At 37.0% G+C, this 18,974-nt stretch overlaps 1 protein-coding gene across 1 annotated transcript in view; it reads right to left on the minus strand.

The window, feature by feature from the left end:
• The window catches only part of LOC117175290 (cytochrome P450 4C1-like), a 25,686-nt gene that overhangs the window by 6,522 nt on the left and 190 nt on the right, over nt 1–18,974 (minus strand). The window contains exons 2-4 of the mRNA XM_033365000.1: nt 9,659–9,765; nt 9,466–9,556; nt 4,452–4,637 (exon numbers count right to left, since the gene is read on the minus strand). Of these exons, the coding sequence (XP_033220891.1) occupies nt 4,452–4,637; nt 9,466–9,556; nt 9,659–9,765 (384 nt within the window). The remainder of the gene's footprint in view (nt 1–4,451; nt 4,638–9,465; nt 9,557–9,658; nt 9,766–18,974) is intronic.

Below are 18,974 nucleotides of genomic sequence, written 5' to 3' on the forward strand. Positions count from 1 at the left end.
TCTTTTATGTTCAAATAGACCGAAATACCTTTGAGACCCATTCAAAAATTGATCAATCTCTTTGGTTTTTGTTGTTACAGGCATCCCCAATGATGTTTCTAACAAAATTATAAAGCTAATATATTATTTATACGTAAACATGAGCTATTATGTCTTTTAACGGTAGATGATATATTTTTATCAATGATTATTACTGTTATATGTTAATAATAATTACATGCAGTATTTAAAAAATTCTGCAAAATAAATACAGTAATAACTAACCTTACGAGAAAATTTGAGAGGAAAGTCAGTATAGACCTATAATGATTTTCTTAAAATAAATTTTCCATAATTTTTTCCTGATTATAGAAAATTCAACGATAAGGAAAAAGCATAATTGGGATCCTGGATAAAGTTTGCTATAGTATCAGGTATAGGACAAATCAGAACTTAAATACCAACTTTCCCTAACCATTTTTAAAAGTATAATTAGGGGCAAAAGTACGCAAAACTTTCTATTTCAATTTTTTTCCATTTTTACTAGTGCTAATGGGACTTTTGGTTTACAAAAGTATGAAAAGTGCCATCTAATATTATTTTTTGTTTTGAGCAGGAATAGGACAAAATTATCGGAAAAGTCCCAATCCATTTAATTTTTACTTTTTATTTTTACAAGTGCTCGTGGGATTTATGTTCCAAAAGTACAAAAAGAGTACTTCTATATGATAGGGTTGTTTCCAAAGTCAGATATAATTTTCCCAATAAATGGATCTTATAGAATATAAAATTCTAATTATAAATACGCCCATAAGAAATACAAAAGGATAACTTTTTTTGTCACAGAAAAAAATTATAACGCACCTTCGATTCAGATTAAAATAATGTATTAAAAAATTATTTTATCTAAAATCGCGAAACAACCCTATTAGATAGTAATATCTGAAACTTTTTGTTCGAGAATTTATTTCAGATCTGTAAAATTTAAAAAAAGAACTAAGTAGGGCTTTTTCGTTAGTTTGTCTTAAAAAACTCCTGGTGAAATGATTTTCATTTTCAACTTTTTTGGTACTTTAGACTTCTTTCAGCAGTACTTTTGTCTAAAAATGATTTAAAACTTTTAAAAACTTCAGAAGAATTAAGTGGGACTTATCTAGTAGTTTTGTGTCCCAAATAAAGTTTACACATCACAAACCCGTGAATTCCTTCTACATATTTTATATCGCCTGAATTTTCATTGAAATCTATTGATATGATGTCTTTGGAAATACAGTAAACTTTCTCCTATTTCCGCGGCCCTGAAAAGTAAACATTCTATAATTTCAAGTCTGGTGGGTCCCCCATCTCTGCCGGGACTTTTAGGTTATTTTTGCCAAACAACGTTAATAGGTCCAGCGTGAGCCTATATCAAATCAATGAATACTATAAATAATAATACAGATGAATACACCCGACTTTTAAGGTAGTAACTTGCGATACTAACATGCGCAGTATTATGCATTTTAATTGAAAACGGTTCAAGCGGTCGTGATTTACGCCGTTGAAAAAGTCGCAGGTCGTTAACATCACTGCATGCATTTCAATGTTTTTTAACTGTCTTTTAAGTGTTCTTGTTGACGTATGACAATTTTTCAACTGAAAATTAATATAATAAAATAAAAATACATATATTTCGCGCAATATTGAGTTACGCAGCATGACGTCGTAGAAAATGCCTGAAAGATAAGCATAGTGCTTGACCTAAGAGTGGGCTACCATACGGGACTGAAAGGGCATACGACTTTTTGGAGAAAATAGTCAAAACGTACAGGTCAGTTATAAAGGTCTGAATAGTTATATTTCTAAAGTGTAGTATTTATCTTCTCAGTCATATCCCATTCGTTTGTCGATTGATGATCTTTCAGTGTCAGGAAATAAAATAAAATATCTAAAATTTCAGGTAAGTGTATCAGACCGGATACTCTAACCTCAAAGGGTATACTCGGGTAAGCTTGCAAAAAATGCCTTCGAAGGGAATCAAATGTTGAGTCAGCCGTTTAAAATCATACAATCAAAAGAAATTTTTTCCAAAATTAAAATCCTTTAGCCACCATGTAAGATTAGTTGGCGGCCGGGGGGGGGGGGCGTCAATTTTCGTTTTTATTTTTTTTCTCGGTTTATATCGTTTATAAAATCTGAAACAATGCACAGACATTTTATCAATAATGCTCGACGTGCATGATTAAAAAAAAAAAACATTTGGTGGGACATTCAACAAAATTTTCATAATTTAAAAAAAAAATTTCTTGTATGATGGAACTCAAGTACTATAACAAGTCTTGTTTACAATAAAATAGTCACTGAAGGGGCTGTTACTTTGCATTTTTTCAAAATTTCCAATTTAGGGGATCTTAGTGTAGAAGATTAAAAAATAATAATTTTCACATTACAGTGGTCCAGATTTATATTCAGCTTTCGATTTTTTGTAATAACCTTCCCCCTCCCAAATTATATGTTCGTTTCTCGAATAAACAAATAGCGCATTTTTTAAGCGTTAACCTATGCCCTCGGGCTTTTGAAATTAATGTGAAGTTGTAAATAAAAAAAGATATTTTATAATTATTTGAACAATTAATAATCATTCACTTAAGCCTGTTCATAGCGAAGGTGTTGAAATATTATGCTCTCAACATTCATTATTGTGTTTGATTGTTAACTTTCTCAGAATTCAGGGCGACAAGAATGTTTAAATTAATGCAAATTGTTTAAATAATTACCAAATATGTTGAACAAGAAGCAGGATACATGACATTCATTAGCATTGTATAATAACCCCGAATTATAATAAATTTTCAGGATTTACAGAAGGAGAAAAACTTGTTTAACCAATAATAATTGTTTACAAAAATTAAAATCATTTGAAAAGTAATTAGAAATTCATCACTTATCGATTAAAAATATTTCATTTTAAAAAAACACCCAAAAATTTTCGGGAGATTTTCCGGGCACAATAAAAAGAGAGTAGGTGTGTCAAAATTATTGGTGAAAAATATTCCATGAATACTCCTTAAAAGGGGCCTAAACCTTAATTCACAAAAAGTTTATAGCATGTACTTCTTTCTTGCATTTTATTGAAAAAGGAGCTTTTTCCATTTAAAACCCTATATTAATTTGAAAAACCCTGGGGCTCAGGTTAACGTTGAAAATAAAAATACACTATTTTCTTTTCCGGGAATCCAAAAAATTCTGGAGGGGGAGGGGTGGGAGTATAAAAAATCTAAAGACGAATTCTTACAGGCATAAATTTGGATCACCCTAACGTGAAAAAATGCCTAAATTTTTAATAATTTTAATTTTAAAAAATTAATTTTTAATTTAGTTGTTAATACAAAATTATGTACCAAATTATTGCATGCTCACCGGCCGGGATATACTCTTTCAGTTATACACATACGCGTGCGGGCAGTAGGGCTGTGAATGTTCTCACGCATAACCCTCCAAAATTTAAATGTCGCAGAAGTGGGAGCGCCTTTCACGCTCGTTATTTTTACCGTAAAGAGAACGTGGTGGGAGGTAACGGGACTGCAGGATTTGAAATAAGCTTGTATAGCGGATTTGAAAAGCATGACCGTTAAATAAGCAGTCTTCGAAATAGGAGGAAGTTTACTGTATTTTGATATCCATTAAATTCTCTCAAATTTGTTGAAAACCGTAGAATTCCCTTAATATTTTTTTACTTTTCTTGAATTCCTTTAAAATATTTGAAACAGTTAGAAACCTGAACAAATAATTTAGAATCCCTTTAAAACAAAATTAATTAAATTGGTTTCCTGACGTTCTCTAGAAGTCTATATAAATTCTTTAAAATCCTTAAAAATTTATTGAAGTCTTTGAAAATCGTAAAAAAAATCCCGTTAATATAAATTATATTAAGTCAATTTATTTAAATTCTCTCAAAAATACCATTTAAATCCCTATAAATCTTTGAAATTCTGGGAAATTCCATACAATCCATTTAATCTTGCGAATTTCCTTTAAATACCTTAAAATTCTTTAAAATGTTCTGATATCGGGGCTGAAATAGTTTAAAATCCATCAGAATTCTTTGAATTGCTTTAAAATTCCCGAGACCTCTTTAAATCCCTCGCATTTTGCTAATATTGCTTAAAACTGTTAAAATTATTAAAAATCTAGTGAATCTTGAAAATAATTGATTATTTTTTGAAATCCCTTTTACCTTATGAAATTCTTCATAATACCTTGAAATATTCAGAAATACTACCAAGTTCATGGAAATTCCTTAGGATTCCCTAAAAATCTTATAAATCCTTGTGATTTCATAAAATATTTAAAATCCATTGAATACAAATTAAATTAACACTCGAAAAATTTGCAAAAAAGCTTTCTACTAATTTAGGTTGAGAGAATATACAATTACTAAAATCGCGAATAAATAATAAAATTGTAGCAAAGTAATCTAAGTGCAGTAGTACCACATATGTTACGGAAAGAAGTGAAAGAGACGTCAGGATACACATCAAATTCTGGTCGGCCAACTTTCCTGGAAAATTCTTCTGCTAACAATATCGAAGTCTTTTGAAAAATTGTAACAAAGGACTGCAGAATTTTAGTAGAAAATGCTGGTTGAATTAATTTTCGATGAACTCGCCATATAGAACCTAGATAATAAAATAAAATAGCTTAAATAATTATTTTCATTTTCATTAGACGTTTTCAAAAATGATCAGGTTTTTTAGATTCAAATCTTGAACAATTTATAATTATTTCAAATTGTTGTATAATAATAATAATAATGTTAATAATAAAATCCTCGGTGGGTCAGTTGGTCAGACACTCGGACTTCACCTCAGAGGTCCGGGGTTCGATCCCTGAGTCGGTACCTCTAGAAATTTTTTAATATACCTTTATCGAGGTTCTGGTGGTTCGGAACCCACCTTAAGCTGTAGGTCCCCCATCGTGTACTTGACTGCAACCCAGTCCGTCAATGATGGGGTAAAAACCAGGCTTTGTCCAATATTTCTGGGAAGACTGCTCTCATCAGATCACTTGATTGCATTATAAAAATGCGTCCGTGATTGATGATATATACCAGGACAGCCCCGTGCAAAATGATCAAATAAAAATCCAACGGCAGGAGCCGAGAGCTCCGGCTCCTGCAGTGAACCACGTTACATTGGGCTAACTCCTCAATGCAACGAATTATGCGTTTACGTCACCAGTATCGCGCAGTCGCACCCACAATAGGCCTCTCTCGGATGGAGGTCATGGTTCAGTTGGGAGTGGCAATAGGACCGAACCGAGGGTACGATCGGACAATGGTCTCAGATAAACGGCAGAACATCGTTTTAAATGGTCCGACCAACTCAGGAGGGACATCCTTACCTGTTGGCAAGAAAGGTTACCGGCGCGAAGAGGATTCATGCAAAGGCTGCATGAACGTTGGGCCAATATGAACCGGGAAGATGCTCATAAAATGTCCCAGATCAGGCATCTTTCTTACGCAAAGAGGAACATGGAGCTCTTCATTAAAGAAAAAGGGCTTTATCTTGCAGCGAACATGCCACCCGTTCCAGCATGATCACCTTTGCAGATAGCCGAAAATGCTAACAGGAAAGCTAGGACGTCAAAAATTCACCAGGAAGTCTTTCCCAGGATGGAAAAATTAGTTGAATCTAATACTGCTCTCCTTATTTTGACCTTCGGAGATGTTGATCTCTGGTACCTGAAATGATATTGCTTCCCCTATTTTGCTCTCTGAAAATGTTGATCTCTGGAACCTGAACTGATACTGCTCCCCCTATTTTGCTCTCTGAAATGTTGATCTCTGGAATCAGTTTACAAAAAGGAGGTCTTCTTGCTTAGTGACAATAGAAGTAATGATAATTAAGCAGGCCTGAGTAAGATTCGCGAGTGTATTACACAGCTTCAGTTTAAAATTAAAATGGCGAGATGGTATACTCATCCTTTATATCTGCCTAGTCGAGAAGAGATTAAAGTCTTCTGGAAACAAGTATATAGAGATGCTCATAGGCTAGATGAAGAAGCTTCAGAAATCTAATTATTTTGTAACTTTTACCAGAAGCAACTGTCAGAACGACCAGGGAAGGAGTATCCACTAGTAACTGCTAAAGAAGTGAAGAAAGTTATTGCTAAAACTAAGAAGTTTTAAGCGCCAGGGATAGAAAAAATTAACAACTTTTATTGGAAGAAGTTTACTTCTACGCACCAACATTTAGCTCGTATATTTACCACGTTCTTAAACGGAGAACAACCCATCCCGCAGTAGTTAGTGAAAGGACGTAGGGGACTGATGCTTAAAACCGGAAATTTGTTGAGTCCAAAGAACTACCGGCCCATATCTTGATTAAGCACTAAATGCAAGCTATTAACTGATATCCTTAAAGGAAGGATATTAACATCTATCGAGTCTGTCGAGTCGATGCGAGTCGATGCAAAAGATCTTTATATACCGATGTGTCCCATCGCACAGAAAAAAATGTAAGTCAGGCACCTTTTATACATGGACGACTTTTAACTCTTTGCCTCTTTAAAAGCACAGTAAGCCCGAGGAATACATGTTATCTTTTATAAAAACGCTGCAGCACGTTTATCTGACAAATGGTAAAATTTATCTGACGAAAATATTTATTTGACATATGTGATATGTCAAACGGATGCGTCTAGGTTAACTAAAAAAATTTCCTCTATAGATTTGAAAATGCTCGCGATATTTATTTTTTTAAATCATGTCACTTTAATTAAATTATTTTAATTAAAAAGTAATCCACTTGCACTTACCGAATACATAGGCTGCACTTTTGTTAGTTTTAATCGGAGGGCAAGAAGACTTAGCCAAGTCCAGTCATTTACTTTTTTTAACAAACCTTTAGTTTCTGCCGCTCCTAATGTAGACTGAAATTTGTAAACAAAAACAAACACTATAAACTAACCAAATTGCATCCTATGTCTTCTGTAAGTATAGGTGAATGATTTTTTTGTTAAAAAAAATGAATACCGCGAGGACTTTTAAATTTATGGAGGAAATTTTTTCAGGGAACCTAGACGCAGCCGTTTGACATATCACATATGTCAAATGAATATTTACAGCACATAAATTTTACTTTTTCTTAGATAAACGTGCTGCAGCGTTCTTAGCCAATCTTAAGATGAAATTTATTCCTCGGGTTTACTGCGAGAAGACCTTAAAATCCTTGTGGCAGCGACAAATAGGTATTGTGAGGCAATAGACAATAGGTATTGTGAGCTTTGGACTGGACAAGTGTGTCTGTGTCAACCTACATGAAGGAAGGCTAGAAAATACATCATCGCGTGAAGATCAGAATCTTCAGCTCATAGGTAGAAATACCATTCAACATCTGGGTAATGGAGAAACAGATTGATATCTTGGAATACTGCAAGCAGAAACCAAGATGTCCGTATCTTAAAAACGGCCCTTTGAAAAAAGTTTCGCAATATTTTTTAGAAAAAATTGGGTTTTCGAATTACATGGGAAGAATAAGAGCCAGGTGATCAATATTCTGGCCGTTCCTATACTGTTCTACACGTTTGGTGCAGTAAAAATCGAACGTCGATGAGTTGAAGCAACTTGACTGAAGCACACGCAGGATGATGATAATCCATCGAAGTCATCATCCTAGATCTTCCGTACTTCGTATCTACTTCCTTCCAGAAAAAGGGAGTAAAGGTTTGCGGAGCTTGGATTGTCTTCATCGAAGAAAGGTTCTAGCTATAGAATTTTCAGTTCTAAAAAGCACAGATTCTCTGGTGCGACTGGTACATCAACATGAAGTCGTCAATGTTGCGGCATTTCTATACCTATTCTATATGCTATTCTATACCTATTTTATATGCCTGTCCAACATGTTTCTCAAATCTGCTGAATTCAGATTGAAGGCTGAGGGATTTCCTTTTCCCTGTAAAGAGGGCGTTATAGACATGTTATTTTACTTTGAGCGCCTAATGAATGTACTTTAGGTGATTCCAACTGCCGGGCTTGCAAGCAAGATCCAAAAACACTTGGACATGTTCTCAGAGCCATATGGCTCTAAAATTGTTGTACAGTATGAACCTTAAATTGCTCTTTCTTCTATAGCCATTCGAGAATTGACAGCATGCCGCAGGTAGATGTAACAGGAGCTGAGCGGCGTACTCGGGGTCTGCGGTTGTCACTTAGGCGAGCACTGAGAAGTGGTCGAATAAAAGCGGGCAGGTCTCTAACAGATTTGTTTCCACCCACCGTCGGCCCCAAAACTGGCGCAATAGAATAGTTTCACTGTATTACAATTTTCGTCATTTCTATCGTATTTATCTTATGTCCGTCTTTCCATACGCCCAGGGGGAACTGGATTCCGTTGTGTAGAATGATCAGAGTAAGACCTACTGGGATTTCTTATTTTTCACCACTCCACGTATCAGTGCTGCAAAGCATAATATTGTCCTCCAAGATCTAAAGACAAAGATAATTTACGTGATTGAATTCTCAGCATCAGCCGATGGTAATATCACGGAAAAGGGGGAAGAAAATCGGGCGACATACTGTATCAGGGTCTTCTTTTCGAGGTGAGCAGACTGTACCAAGGCTACAAAGTCCATCTTGTGGTTGTCATTATCGGCTGCCTTGGAGATATGAAAGCTTTATTTCTTAGGCAACTAAAAAAAATCCTGGCTTACCAGCATCAGACTCAGTCCATCGCAAACCAAATGCAGAATGCTGTTCTTCTGGGATTACTTCGCAGTTAAAAGAAAAGCCTAAAGTTTGCTAATATAGCGACGAAATTTAAGGTGTGATCAATAGAAGAACCCGACGGCCGTAAGTCCCCGACGGCAGAGAGTATGGCGATCGAGATGAATTTTCGTATTGAGCGGACTGAATTTAAAAAAGTAAATGCGAGTTCGACCCGCATCTGATGAAATTCATCTCCGTTGGAACGGACTTTCTGTTTCACACACTTAATATAAATAATTTTGATCAGTCATGCGGCTTTTACGTGCACTTTTGACCTTAAATTACTATCCACCAAGACAGGCTGACTTTATTTTTACCTCAATATCATAAATTAAGTTTCCTAATGAATTTAAGGAAATCCTGAAAGTAAGTGAAATTAAATTTTAAGGTTTTCTTTTTACTGTGTCCATTTGGTCAGACAAGACTGTTCCTCCTAATATTTTACAAAGGTTGGTAACTCTAAACATGTATACAGACGTAAAACCTTCACCCTCAACTATGCTATCTGCACCGTAAGGTCATCCGCTGCTAGAGATCGCACTCTATGGAATAGTGTTGCATGAAGTATCTGGTGTAAATTTCTCGTACTTTCTAACCTTCTATGATAGAAGGAACAGGAGTGGTCGAGGTACACATTTCGGTTTCGACAGAATTGGTTGCTTTAAGGAACCATGATCGTAGATTCTGGAACCTACAACTTCTCATAAATCAAAAATAAATAATAATAAAGAGGAACTTACGTGGTGCAGTAATTAAGCCATTGCCTGTCCAAGGTTTACTGAAATCGTAAAACTCGTGCTTTTCAGTAGTTTTAGAGCTAAGGAATACTGTCTTGAAATAAAAATAAAATGTATTTAAAAATGAAAGTTTATGTTAGAAACAATCATTTAAAAGGTTAACAAATTTAATTATGATTAATATATTTCTCTTTACTTTAATTTGTTCTGGATCGTGAATGAGAACCGCTACTTTAGGGCCAAGAATCATCCGACAAGGTGAGGCATAATTATAACACAATTTAGTTATTTGTAGCAAAATATCTGAAAAATTATTTTTTAAAGTAAATAAATAAGGATAAATGTGACATTTTTAAACTGTAGCAAAGTTCATTCAGTTAAAATTTACATTGTTTTCAAATTATTTTTTTACTGGCTGAGGACAGTGTCAGGGTACCGTTAGTTGAATATTCTAAACCAAAGACATAATTTGCAACCGACTGAACAAGGTGGGGTTTAACATGTTTTAAATTTTGGACTGCACACCATTTGCACAGTGTTGCACAAAATGATGTAAGAACAGGGAAAAATAAAAAGCTTCTTCACAAAAATAGGGGAATAATTTCTCTTCCATAAAATTAATTTGAATACTATATTAAATTCAATGTTAAACGTTTTAAAATTCTATAATTTCCATTGAAAATATTGCATTTTTAACTATATAGATGCATTTTTAAGAAAATAGTTCGATTTTCAATTGAAAAGATTAATTATTTTTAAAATACATGTATTTTCAACCAAATAGATGAATTCATAAATCAAAAAGATAATTTTTTATCAAGCATCGAAAATTTAAGTTTTCATTGAAAAAAAAATTTCAACGCAAAGAAAACAGCGAATTTTCAATAAAATAGTAAAATCCTCAGCTAAAAACGATTAATTTTAATTAAAAAATTGCCTTTTTAACCGTAAAAGATAACATTTTGAAAAAGAGATGAATTTTAAAAAAATAGATGATTTTTCAAATTAAAAAATATTAATTTTCTACCAATACTGCCTCCCCTAGGGGCTTTAAGACCTTGCACTTGGTGGGGAGGCTTAAGCGTGTTGGACATAGGGGTCAAACGGACCTCAGCTTGCATGCGTATGTATATGAATGAAAGGAACCCTATAAACGGGCTCTCCTGGGTGTTTTAAGAAGGATCACTATAAACGGGCTCTCTTGGTATGCATGATTGTAGTATGATAGAAGGGTGAAAGAGCCTAGCGAACACGAGCCTTCTGGATCCCTGGGTCTAGGTCTCTTCCGGACCGATCTCCAATTTCTAGAACCAGCACGGGAATGACCTGCGGGCCGCACAGCGACCACGAAGCAGCCATGAGTGTAGAGTGATAGTGCCCATAACACCTTGGCACCTAGGGGTTACAAAGGTGTCCTAACGGCCTCTCGGGGACACCGGACGACCTCCCCGAGTAATTAGTCTTACCCTTGTATGCGGGGCTCTGCAGGGCGGACCTTTTATTTCCCTAGCTATTCGTGGGAACCAAAATGGATGACACATACCAAAAGAAGAATGAGAAAGGGAGTTGGCGGAGGGGGGAAATGGGCTGGGTCCTAAAGAGTCTAGCATAACCCTTTCATCCCAATCTGCCTCTCCGGCAAGCCTTACTCAGGCAACGGCTGTGCCCTTAGCGCTTTCGGGAATTGAAGGTGTGACGGCCCCTCTGAGTGAGGCTATGGCAACGGGAGTGGCTAATAAGTCCCGCAGCAAGATGATACGCATTATCGGTTTCCTGAAAAGGAGACTGAGGAGGCAAGCGAGGAAGGGGCTCACAGGGCACCCTACCTGGGGGGGGGGGAGCCTGTGAAGAAGCACAAGGTGGTTCAGCAGCCGACGATCAGGAAGTCGGCGGGTGTTAAACTGATGACCGTTCAGAGGTCTGACAGCCCGACTGTGGTGGTGTCGGATTCGAGTTACCTGGAATAGTTGCTCACTACAGAGCAGTTAAAGCTCCTGAGGGTGGCTACATGGAGGGCGCTCGAAAGAGGGTTCGTAGATCAATTCATCAAACTTCAAGACCCATTCCTGCAGGGGAGGGGTTTTTGTACTTGTGGCAGCTGACTCAGTGGCTAAGGCTTGGCTACACAAGTTTTTGGCCGAGAAAAGGCCTTGGGAAGGCGCCTCTCTTAAAGTCGGTGGGATTGAGTTGCTCCAGATGATGGTTAAGGCTACGGCTTGGTTCCCAGGTAAACTGACGGAGCCGCAGGTGGTTCTCCGTCGGCTGGAGGGATTCAAACCGTCACTTAAGACGCGGATCGTCAGGCACGATAGGCCTCAGGAAAAGAACACAGCGTGAGAATTTAAACATCTCCTAGCTAAACAAATTACCGAGTCACAGGTGAGGGCGCTTGCGGCCCTCAAAAACAGGCCCTTCTACCTTTATAGACAGGTCAACTTTAAACTGACCAACCAGGGGCAGAAGGTTCCTGTCGGTGAATAGGAAGATCGCGATTAGACCTTAATGACTGCTCCCGGTCTAACCATTGCCCAAATTAATTTGCATCACAGCAAAGGCGCCTCTGCAGTTTTGCAGAGGAGTATGGCTGTGAGGCACACAGGTATCTCACTAATCCAGGAACTATGGTGCTTACTGCCGCCATACTTTGTAGGGTAGCACGGACATCAACTCATGAGGTATTCCTATTGGAATACCCAATGACCACTGATTTAGATATTCTTAATACGGGGAACACCCCGACGTTTCGTAATTCGGTTACGGAGGAAGTCATTGACATCACTCTCTGTACCGGTAGTTTTACAGAGAACATCAAGAAGTGGAGAGTCTCAGATGAAACCACTCTGTCAGATCACTTACTGATAGAGTTCGCGTTGGCTGCTGCTGTACCCATCGGCCCTAAATGGGTCAAAAATCCAAGAAGAACGGACTGCGGCCAGTTTTCCACAGAATTAAGAAGTGCACTCTCAGGGGTGCCCAGGTCAATTAGAGACGTGGTTACTCTGGGGATGGCGGCCGAGATTTTCACGGAAGCCATCAAATCCACTTATAAAAGCTATTGCCAGCCTTCAAAGGTTCGAAAGGCTGGAGAGGCACGTGGAATGCGAAACTCGAAGAGCTTCGCAGTCAAACCAGAGAGAGGTTCAGACCTGCTATTTCTGGAAAAACGAAGAAACTATGGACTTCATTTACATCGATAAGAGATGAGTATAGGAGGGCAATACTTAAGGCAAATCATGAAAGCTGGAACAACTTTGGCACTTATATTGAGAAAGGAGCAGAGGCGGCCAGACTGGACAAGCTGCTTTCTCGAAATCCGGATGCTATTCTCGGGACTCTAAAATTGGCCGGCGGGGGATACTCAGAGGCTGACGGAAATACCTTGGCTCACCTGATCAAGGCACATTATCCGGGCTTCACAAAGTTATAAGAAAAGGGAACGGCACCTCCGAGACAACCAAAGCCGCCTGTGGTCCAATTGGGCCCGAAACGGCGGCTAACTAACGAGATTGTCACCCCAGTCAGGGTCAGGTGGGCCCTGAAGTCCTTCAGTCCTTACAAGTCTTCCGGTCCGGATAGTATATATCCAGTCCTTTTACAGAGGGCTGGTGAGATCATCATTGGGACGTTTGTGAGACTTGCAAGGCCCCACATCTTTCCTATTGAAAACAGTGGAAAGATTCGTAGACAGATATATCTGTGATAAGGTCTTGTCAAGTAGTCCTCTTCACAAGCAACAACACGCCTATAGGGCTGGTCGCTCGACTGACATGGCCCTAAGCACTGCAGTTAATCTAATTGAAGGACAACTGAAGCAAAAAGGCCTCGCGATTGGAACCTTAATAGACATGGAGGGAGCCTTTAACTACAACTCTGAAGAGGTGATCAGGGTGGCCATGATCTCATACGGGGTGCCTAGTGCAGTCGTGGAATAGACCTGCCATATGTTGGCCATTACGAATCTCACCACGACTAAGGGTCGTGGATAAAGTGGATAAATTGCTTCATCTACTTACGAGTCAGGGCCTCCACGTTATAGGCTATGCGGACGATACACTGGTTATCGTGCGCGCTCAGCATCTTGAAGCGCTCTTCGGAGTAATGCAGCAAGCACTAAGTATAGTAGATTCATGGTGTAAGAAGACTGAACTTTCAGTCAATCCGAGAGAGACAGATGCAGTTGTGTTCACCAGAAGGTACAAGTGGGGAACCACGAGTACATTGGAATTGGCTGGAATAAAACTGGAAATCAAAGGGCGAGCCAAATATCTAGGAGTCATTCTAGATGCAAGAAGCTAGTAGCGACTATTTGGCTCTGTAGAAGAGCCACAGGGAAAAGCTGGGGCTTGAAACCGGAGACACTCATGTGGACATGCACAGCGATCCTGCGACCCAGACTAACCTATGCGGCAGTCGTCTGGACCAGGGTCGAACTTTCTTCTGTGAAGTCCCGACTGGAAAGAATCAGAAGACTGATTCTAAGAGGTATCACTGGTGCCTCGAAGTCGACACACACGATGGCCATCTCGACAGTTATGCACATACTAATCGACATCGCGAGGAGGCCGACACTGAGCATGCTCAGGGACAAATTGTCCACATGTCGCTACCTCTTCGACAAGAAGTACTGAGTTAGCCTATCCACGAAAGAGAAATGGGCTAACGGTGAGGCACACCTGCCCAGTGATGGAGACAACTGGTTTACAGATGGCTCCAGGAACAAGGAGAACGCTGGAGCACGTGTATATCGTAAAAGGTACGGAATGGGCTTCACAATTGCGATGAGATCCTACGGAACAGTTCTACAATCTGAAATTATGGCCTTGCTCCAGTGCGCCTACAATGCAATGGAGTATGGCGGAAAAAGAAACATTCGCATCTGCTCAGATAGGAGGGATGCTATCAAGGCTCTGAATGGAACAACGACCACGTCGCTGCTAGTATGGGAGTGCTTTGAGGTACTGAATAAGCTAGCGACAGAAAACTGAGTCCCTCTGCTCTGGATCCCTGGACACAGTAGCATCAGAGGCAACGAGATATCGGACGGACTAGCTGAGCTAGGAGCAAAGGAAAATTTCAGTGGACCTGAGCCGGTTGTAGGCACTTCCAGTAGTTTGGTCACTGAAGATATTAACAGTTGGCTGACCGAAAAACATCAGAATGAGTGGGATTCGGTCTCTGGCTTTAGACAGGCTAAAACACTCGTGAGCTCAAAGTTAAACCCTCATCAACCGATAGAAATACTTGAGTGCGGGAGGAATGAATTCAAAGTCCAAACAGAAATATTTATAGGACATGGAAACGTACGGTATCACAGACATAAGATAGGACTTGAAGAAAGTCCCCTCTGTCGTCTGTGCGGAAAGGATGAGACTTCCACTCATATTCTCTGCCACTGTCCTGCGATTGCGAGGAAAGGTGTAACACTCATAGGCAGCTTCTGCATCAGTGAGTCTGAAATATCAGGCAACAGCGTGGCTGCGGTCCTCTCTTTACGGTGAGGGCTTTGGGGTCATGCTTAAGGCTTATAAAGGGACGCATCAAGATCGCCCAAGCGCCAGGGGCTGTGACGGTCTCAACCCAGAATTTCAATAATAATAATTAATACCATTACTGGAATAGTTGAGTTTTCCGTTCAAACAATATTTTAATATTGCATCAATAAAAGTTGAATACGCAACCGAAAAAGGACGCATTTTCAACTAATGAGTTCAATTTATAAAAAGCGAGACAAATTTTCAAAGAACAGAACAAATTTCTGTCCAACAAATTTAATTTTTAACATAGATGTTCAACTTTAGACCAAGTAGTTAAATTTCTCAGTAAAAAGCTTGTAACCTAACAAATTGAATTGAAATACTTTGAATTAGAATATTAATCCATATTAATACATGAATATTAAGACATATATAAAAACATTCGTAAATAAATACATACATACATACATACGTACATACATGCATACATACATGGAAAATTTCCAATTAACTTCGGAATTCTTGTCCTTTGCTAACTTCATAGCAATAATGCTTGAAATATTGTATAATACATTTTTATATAAACGCTATCCTTAAATATACGAATCATGAATACAATACAAAATAAACATTTTTTTTTTTCAAAATCATTTTATTTGAGAACATCCTATATAAATAAAGTTCTTCGTCCTCTCTACCAAGATAATGCTTTCCAGCATAGTACCATACATGTAAGGCACTATTTGGACTTTCTTTTTTGAGGGTTTTTTACATAGTTTAAAAAGATTAACATACAAAAAGCAACAATAAAATTATTGTAGAACTTCATTTGGCATTAAGAAACTTTGAAAATATATATTTTTTAAACGTAATGCATATTATAAATAAGAAAAGTGAAAAAATGCAGTTTTTTGCAAACTAAACGTAATTGTGAAAATTTAAGAATGCAAAATTGGGAATTCAGTATGACCGCCCTTAGTGAGTTTTTGGGTAACCGATTTTTAATCTGAACTGAAATTGCCATAATTAAAATTGGCGGATCCCATATGGAGGACAAAAAAATAAAAACCCGCGCCAGCGTGGCTGCCAAGGCTGCAGTGTTGAAACATAAGACAATCACTATTGGTTATGGACATGACCTTGAAATTAAGCGGATATGATAGGCAGCGACCGCGGCGGCCAAAGCCTAAAATTCCCAGTGGATAGAAATTTTACATTTACAAAAGTTAGTACGTGTGAATTATTTTTAAATATAATCAATAAATAGATTATTGCTTAGAAAATGTTTGTAACATTTTGAAAAGCGAAATTAAATAATAGAGGAAACTTTCTTGCAGAAAGATTTAGTGAAAAAATTGTCTTTTCATTCCAGCCAAACCTGTTCTAGTTCCGTTGTTGGTTTATAAAATAATCATAAAATTTTCCGGTAGAATGTCAACAAGCGGATTGATGATGTATATTTTAATTAGAACAGGATTTTAAGCTATAAGTTATTCTATTGATTTTCATCCTGAAAAATTGTATAGGGGAGATAGTTTAATCTTAGTATTAGAAGTGATATTAGAAGTATATTTAGTATTAGAAGTGAAAGTTAAGGGAATAAGCCAAATTCAGTGCAACCTTATCAGATTAACGTCTAATAGTTCTCCCCAATGTGACGTTAAATTATAGGTGTTAATAACAAATATATTGTTATACAAAGAGAAGCATTAAAGAGATTCTTACTTATAAATTTCCTAACATTTTTCTTCATCTGAAAAATATTGATAAATTACAAATAAGATACGCGACACTTTCTGTGAAAAATTCAAATAAATAATGAGATGTAGGTTTGCTTAAAATTTTCCCCTTGATAATTATTGCTATTTTGTCCATTTACTATTATAGATACTTTGTATTTTTAAGGTGTCAGTAAACCTTTACTCTAAATTTATAAACTTAAAAATCAAAATGTGCCACAGGCATCTTTGAACAAGAAAATACCAGTCGTATTTTTATCCGGAATCGTGTAAATTGCACGCTAGAATATCCCTGTTTAAAATAGAGCAAATCAAGAATATGCTCCACATTGATTAATTAATTCTCAATTATGTCAACAAATTTAAATTGTTCAAATAATTTTTCTTTCGAAATTTCGGGGTTTCCTAAAAATTATTACTATTAGTCTAGTGAAATATTGATTAAAATTGATTTATTAATTTTTAAATATTTTTTAAAAAATCTGATTTTTTCAAATAAATTTTTTCAAAATTATTATTTTTCCAAAATATTACTGTATTATCGTTAAGTGACATGAATTTATTTTCAATTATTCACCAATCGTTAAAAGAATAAATTATTACTTATTTTCAACAATCTTAAATTTGTTTAAACAATATTTTTTCACAAAATATATTTCATGAAATTAAAATTAAAATAAAATATACTCCATTAATATTATGGGATAATTAAACTTTCTAAACTGAAAATCTCACAACTAGCATTGCGCTTACAAAAATAATAAATCGTACAAATATAATATTACTGACCCAATTAATACAATAATTTTTCCAGATAGTATTTAAAAAAAAAGAAGAGTATTGAAATACTTTACGTGATATTTGTAATCCAAGAGGAGATCTGTCATTGACAATAGAAATTCAAAACGCAACGCCGACCAAACCATTTTATAAATTCGAGCAAAAGTTTTTTTCCCTTACTCGAGATTTTATCAGCTTTCCTACAGACACTCTCGTTATCTGATGAACAAACTCTTATTTTTAGTATAAATTTATTTATTTTCGATCGCATGTAAACAAGTGGAATTCATCCTTAAGAAATTGCCACTTTTAGGTAACAGATGGCGCCAGACCGTTTCCGTGGCCGTACCCAATACCATCCCTGGTGGACCGAAATAACAGAATGGAGCGGCTAAAAAGTACCCGTAAAAACCCCAGTGGATCCCCATTTGGTTCCTTTTTAATTTGCATTCGAAACTCACGGATTATTCGCAATACTTTTTCTTGCAGCGTTAAAAACTTAAAAAGAATAAAATACCTGGCATTTACATGGCCCGAAGGCTCCTTCAAGTGCATCTACTTTTAGTAGCAGATAATAAGCGTTCCGTAGGTAACTTTAAGAATTTTGTCTGGATGCTAGCGCCACACAGTGGAAACCTCAGACAATAACGCTGCGATGCAAGTGAGAGAGAATATTATTTTTAAACTTCGCGCGCAACATACTACTTGAGCTATTATGGATGCGCTTGAAGTCACCTTCAGCAGAAGTTAATGACATTTTTTAAAATTTTGAACGCTGCAAAAAAAAGTATTGCGATTACTCCGTGAGTTTCAATTAGAAAATTTGACGTAGAATCCGAATTTCAACAGTTTAAAAGTTGATCTTGCTGTCCGCCAGGGACCTGAGCCACGGTGAAAAAAATCATAAAGACCCATTTTGAAACCACAGGACTCCTTTTTTTACATTTTTGGCAGCCATATTGAAACCGCCATTTTGAGATTTAGAATTTTTACTTCAGATTCATATTAATCAACCCACAAAACACCCGAACACCCATTTTGAAGCCGCGGGACTCCTTCTAACACTTTTGCTCCATGTTGGATCCCTTATGTTAAGGCTTACAATTTTTACTTCAAATTCGTAATGGGCGTGCAAACAAAACCCTGAACACATTTTAAAGGCATGGTACCATTTTTTCCATTTTTTTGTCGGCCACCAGCTACCCAAAAAAAATCTCTAAGGATACATTTTGAAGCCACAGAACTAATCTTTTAATTTTTTCGCCGTTATATTAGATCCGCTATTTTAAATGTTGGAATTTTTGCTTCAGATTCGTAATCAGCAACATGCAAAACACTCAAACCCCATTTTGAGGCCACGGGACCAATTCTCATATTTTTTGTTTAAAATATTGCATACGCAATTTTGAATTTTTATTATTTCGAAAATTTAACTCCAAAATTGTAATTAGCGACTCCAAAAACCTTCCGCGCATATAAAGATTTCGATTTGTTTTCCTGGACCTTTCTTACTTATATT

This window comes from Belonocnema kinseyi, chromosome 6 (assembly GCF_010883055.1).
Source record: "Belonocnema kinseyi isolate 2016_QV_RU_SX_M_011 chromosome 6, B_treatae_v1, whole genome shotgun sequence".
In the NCBI taxonomy this organism is placed as follows: domain Eukaryota; kingdom Metazoa; phylum Arthropoda; class Insecta; order Hymenoptera; family Cynipidae; genus Belonocnema; species Belonocnema kinseyi.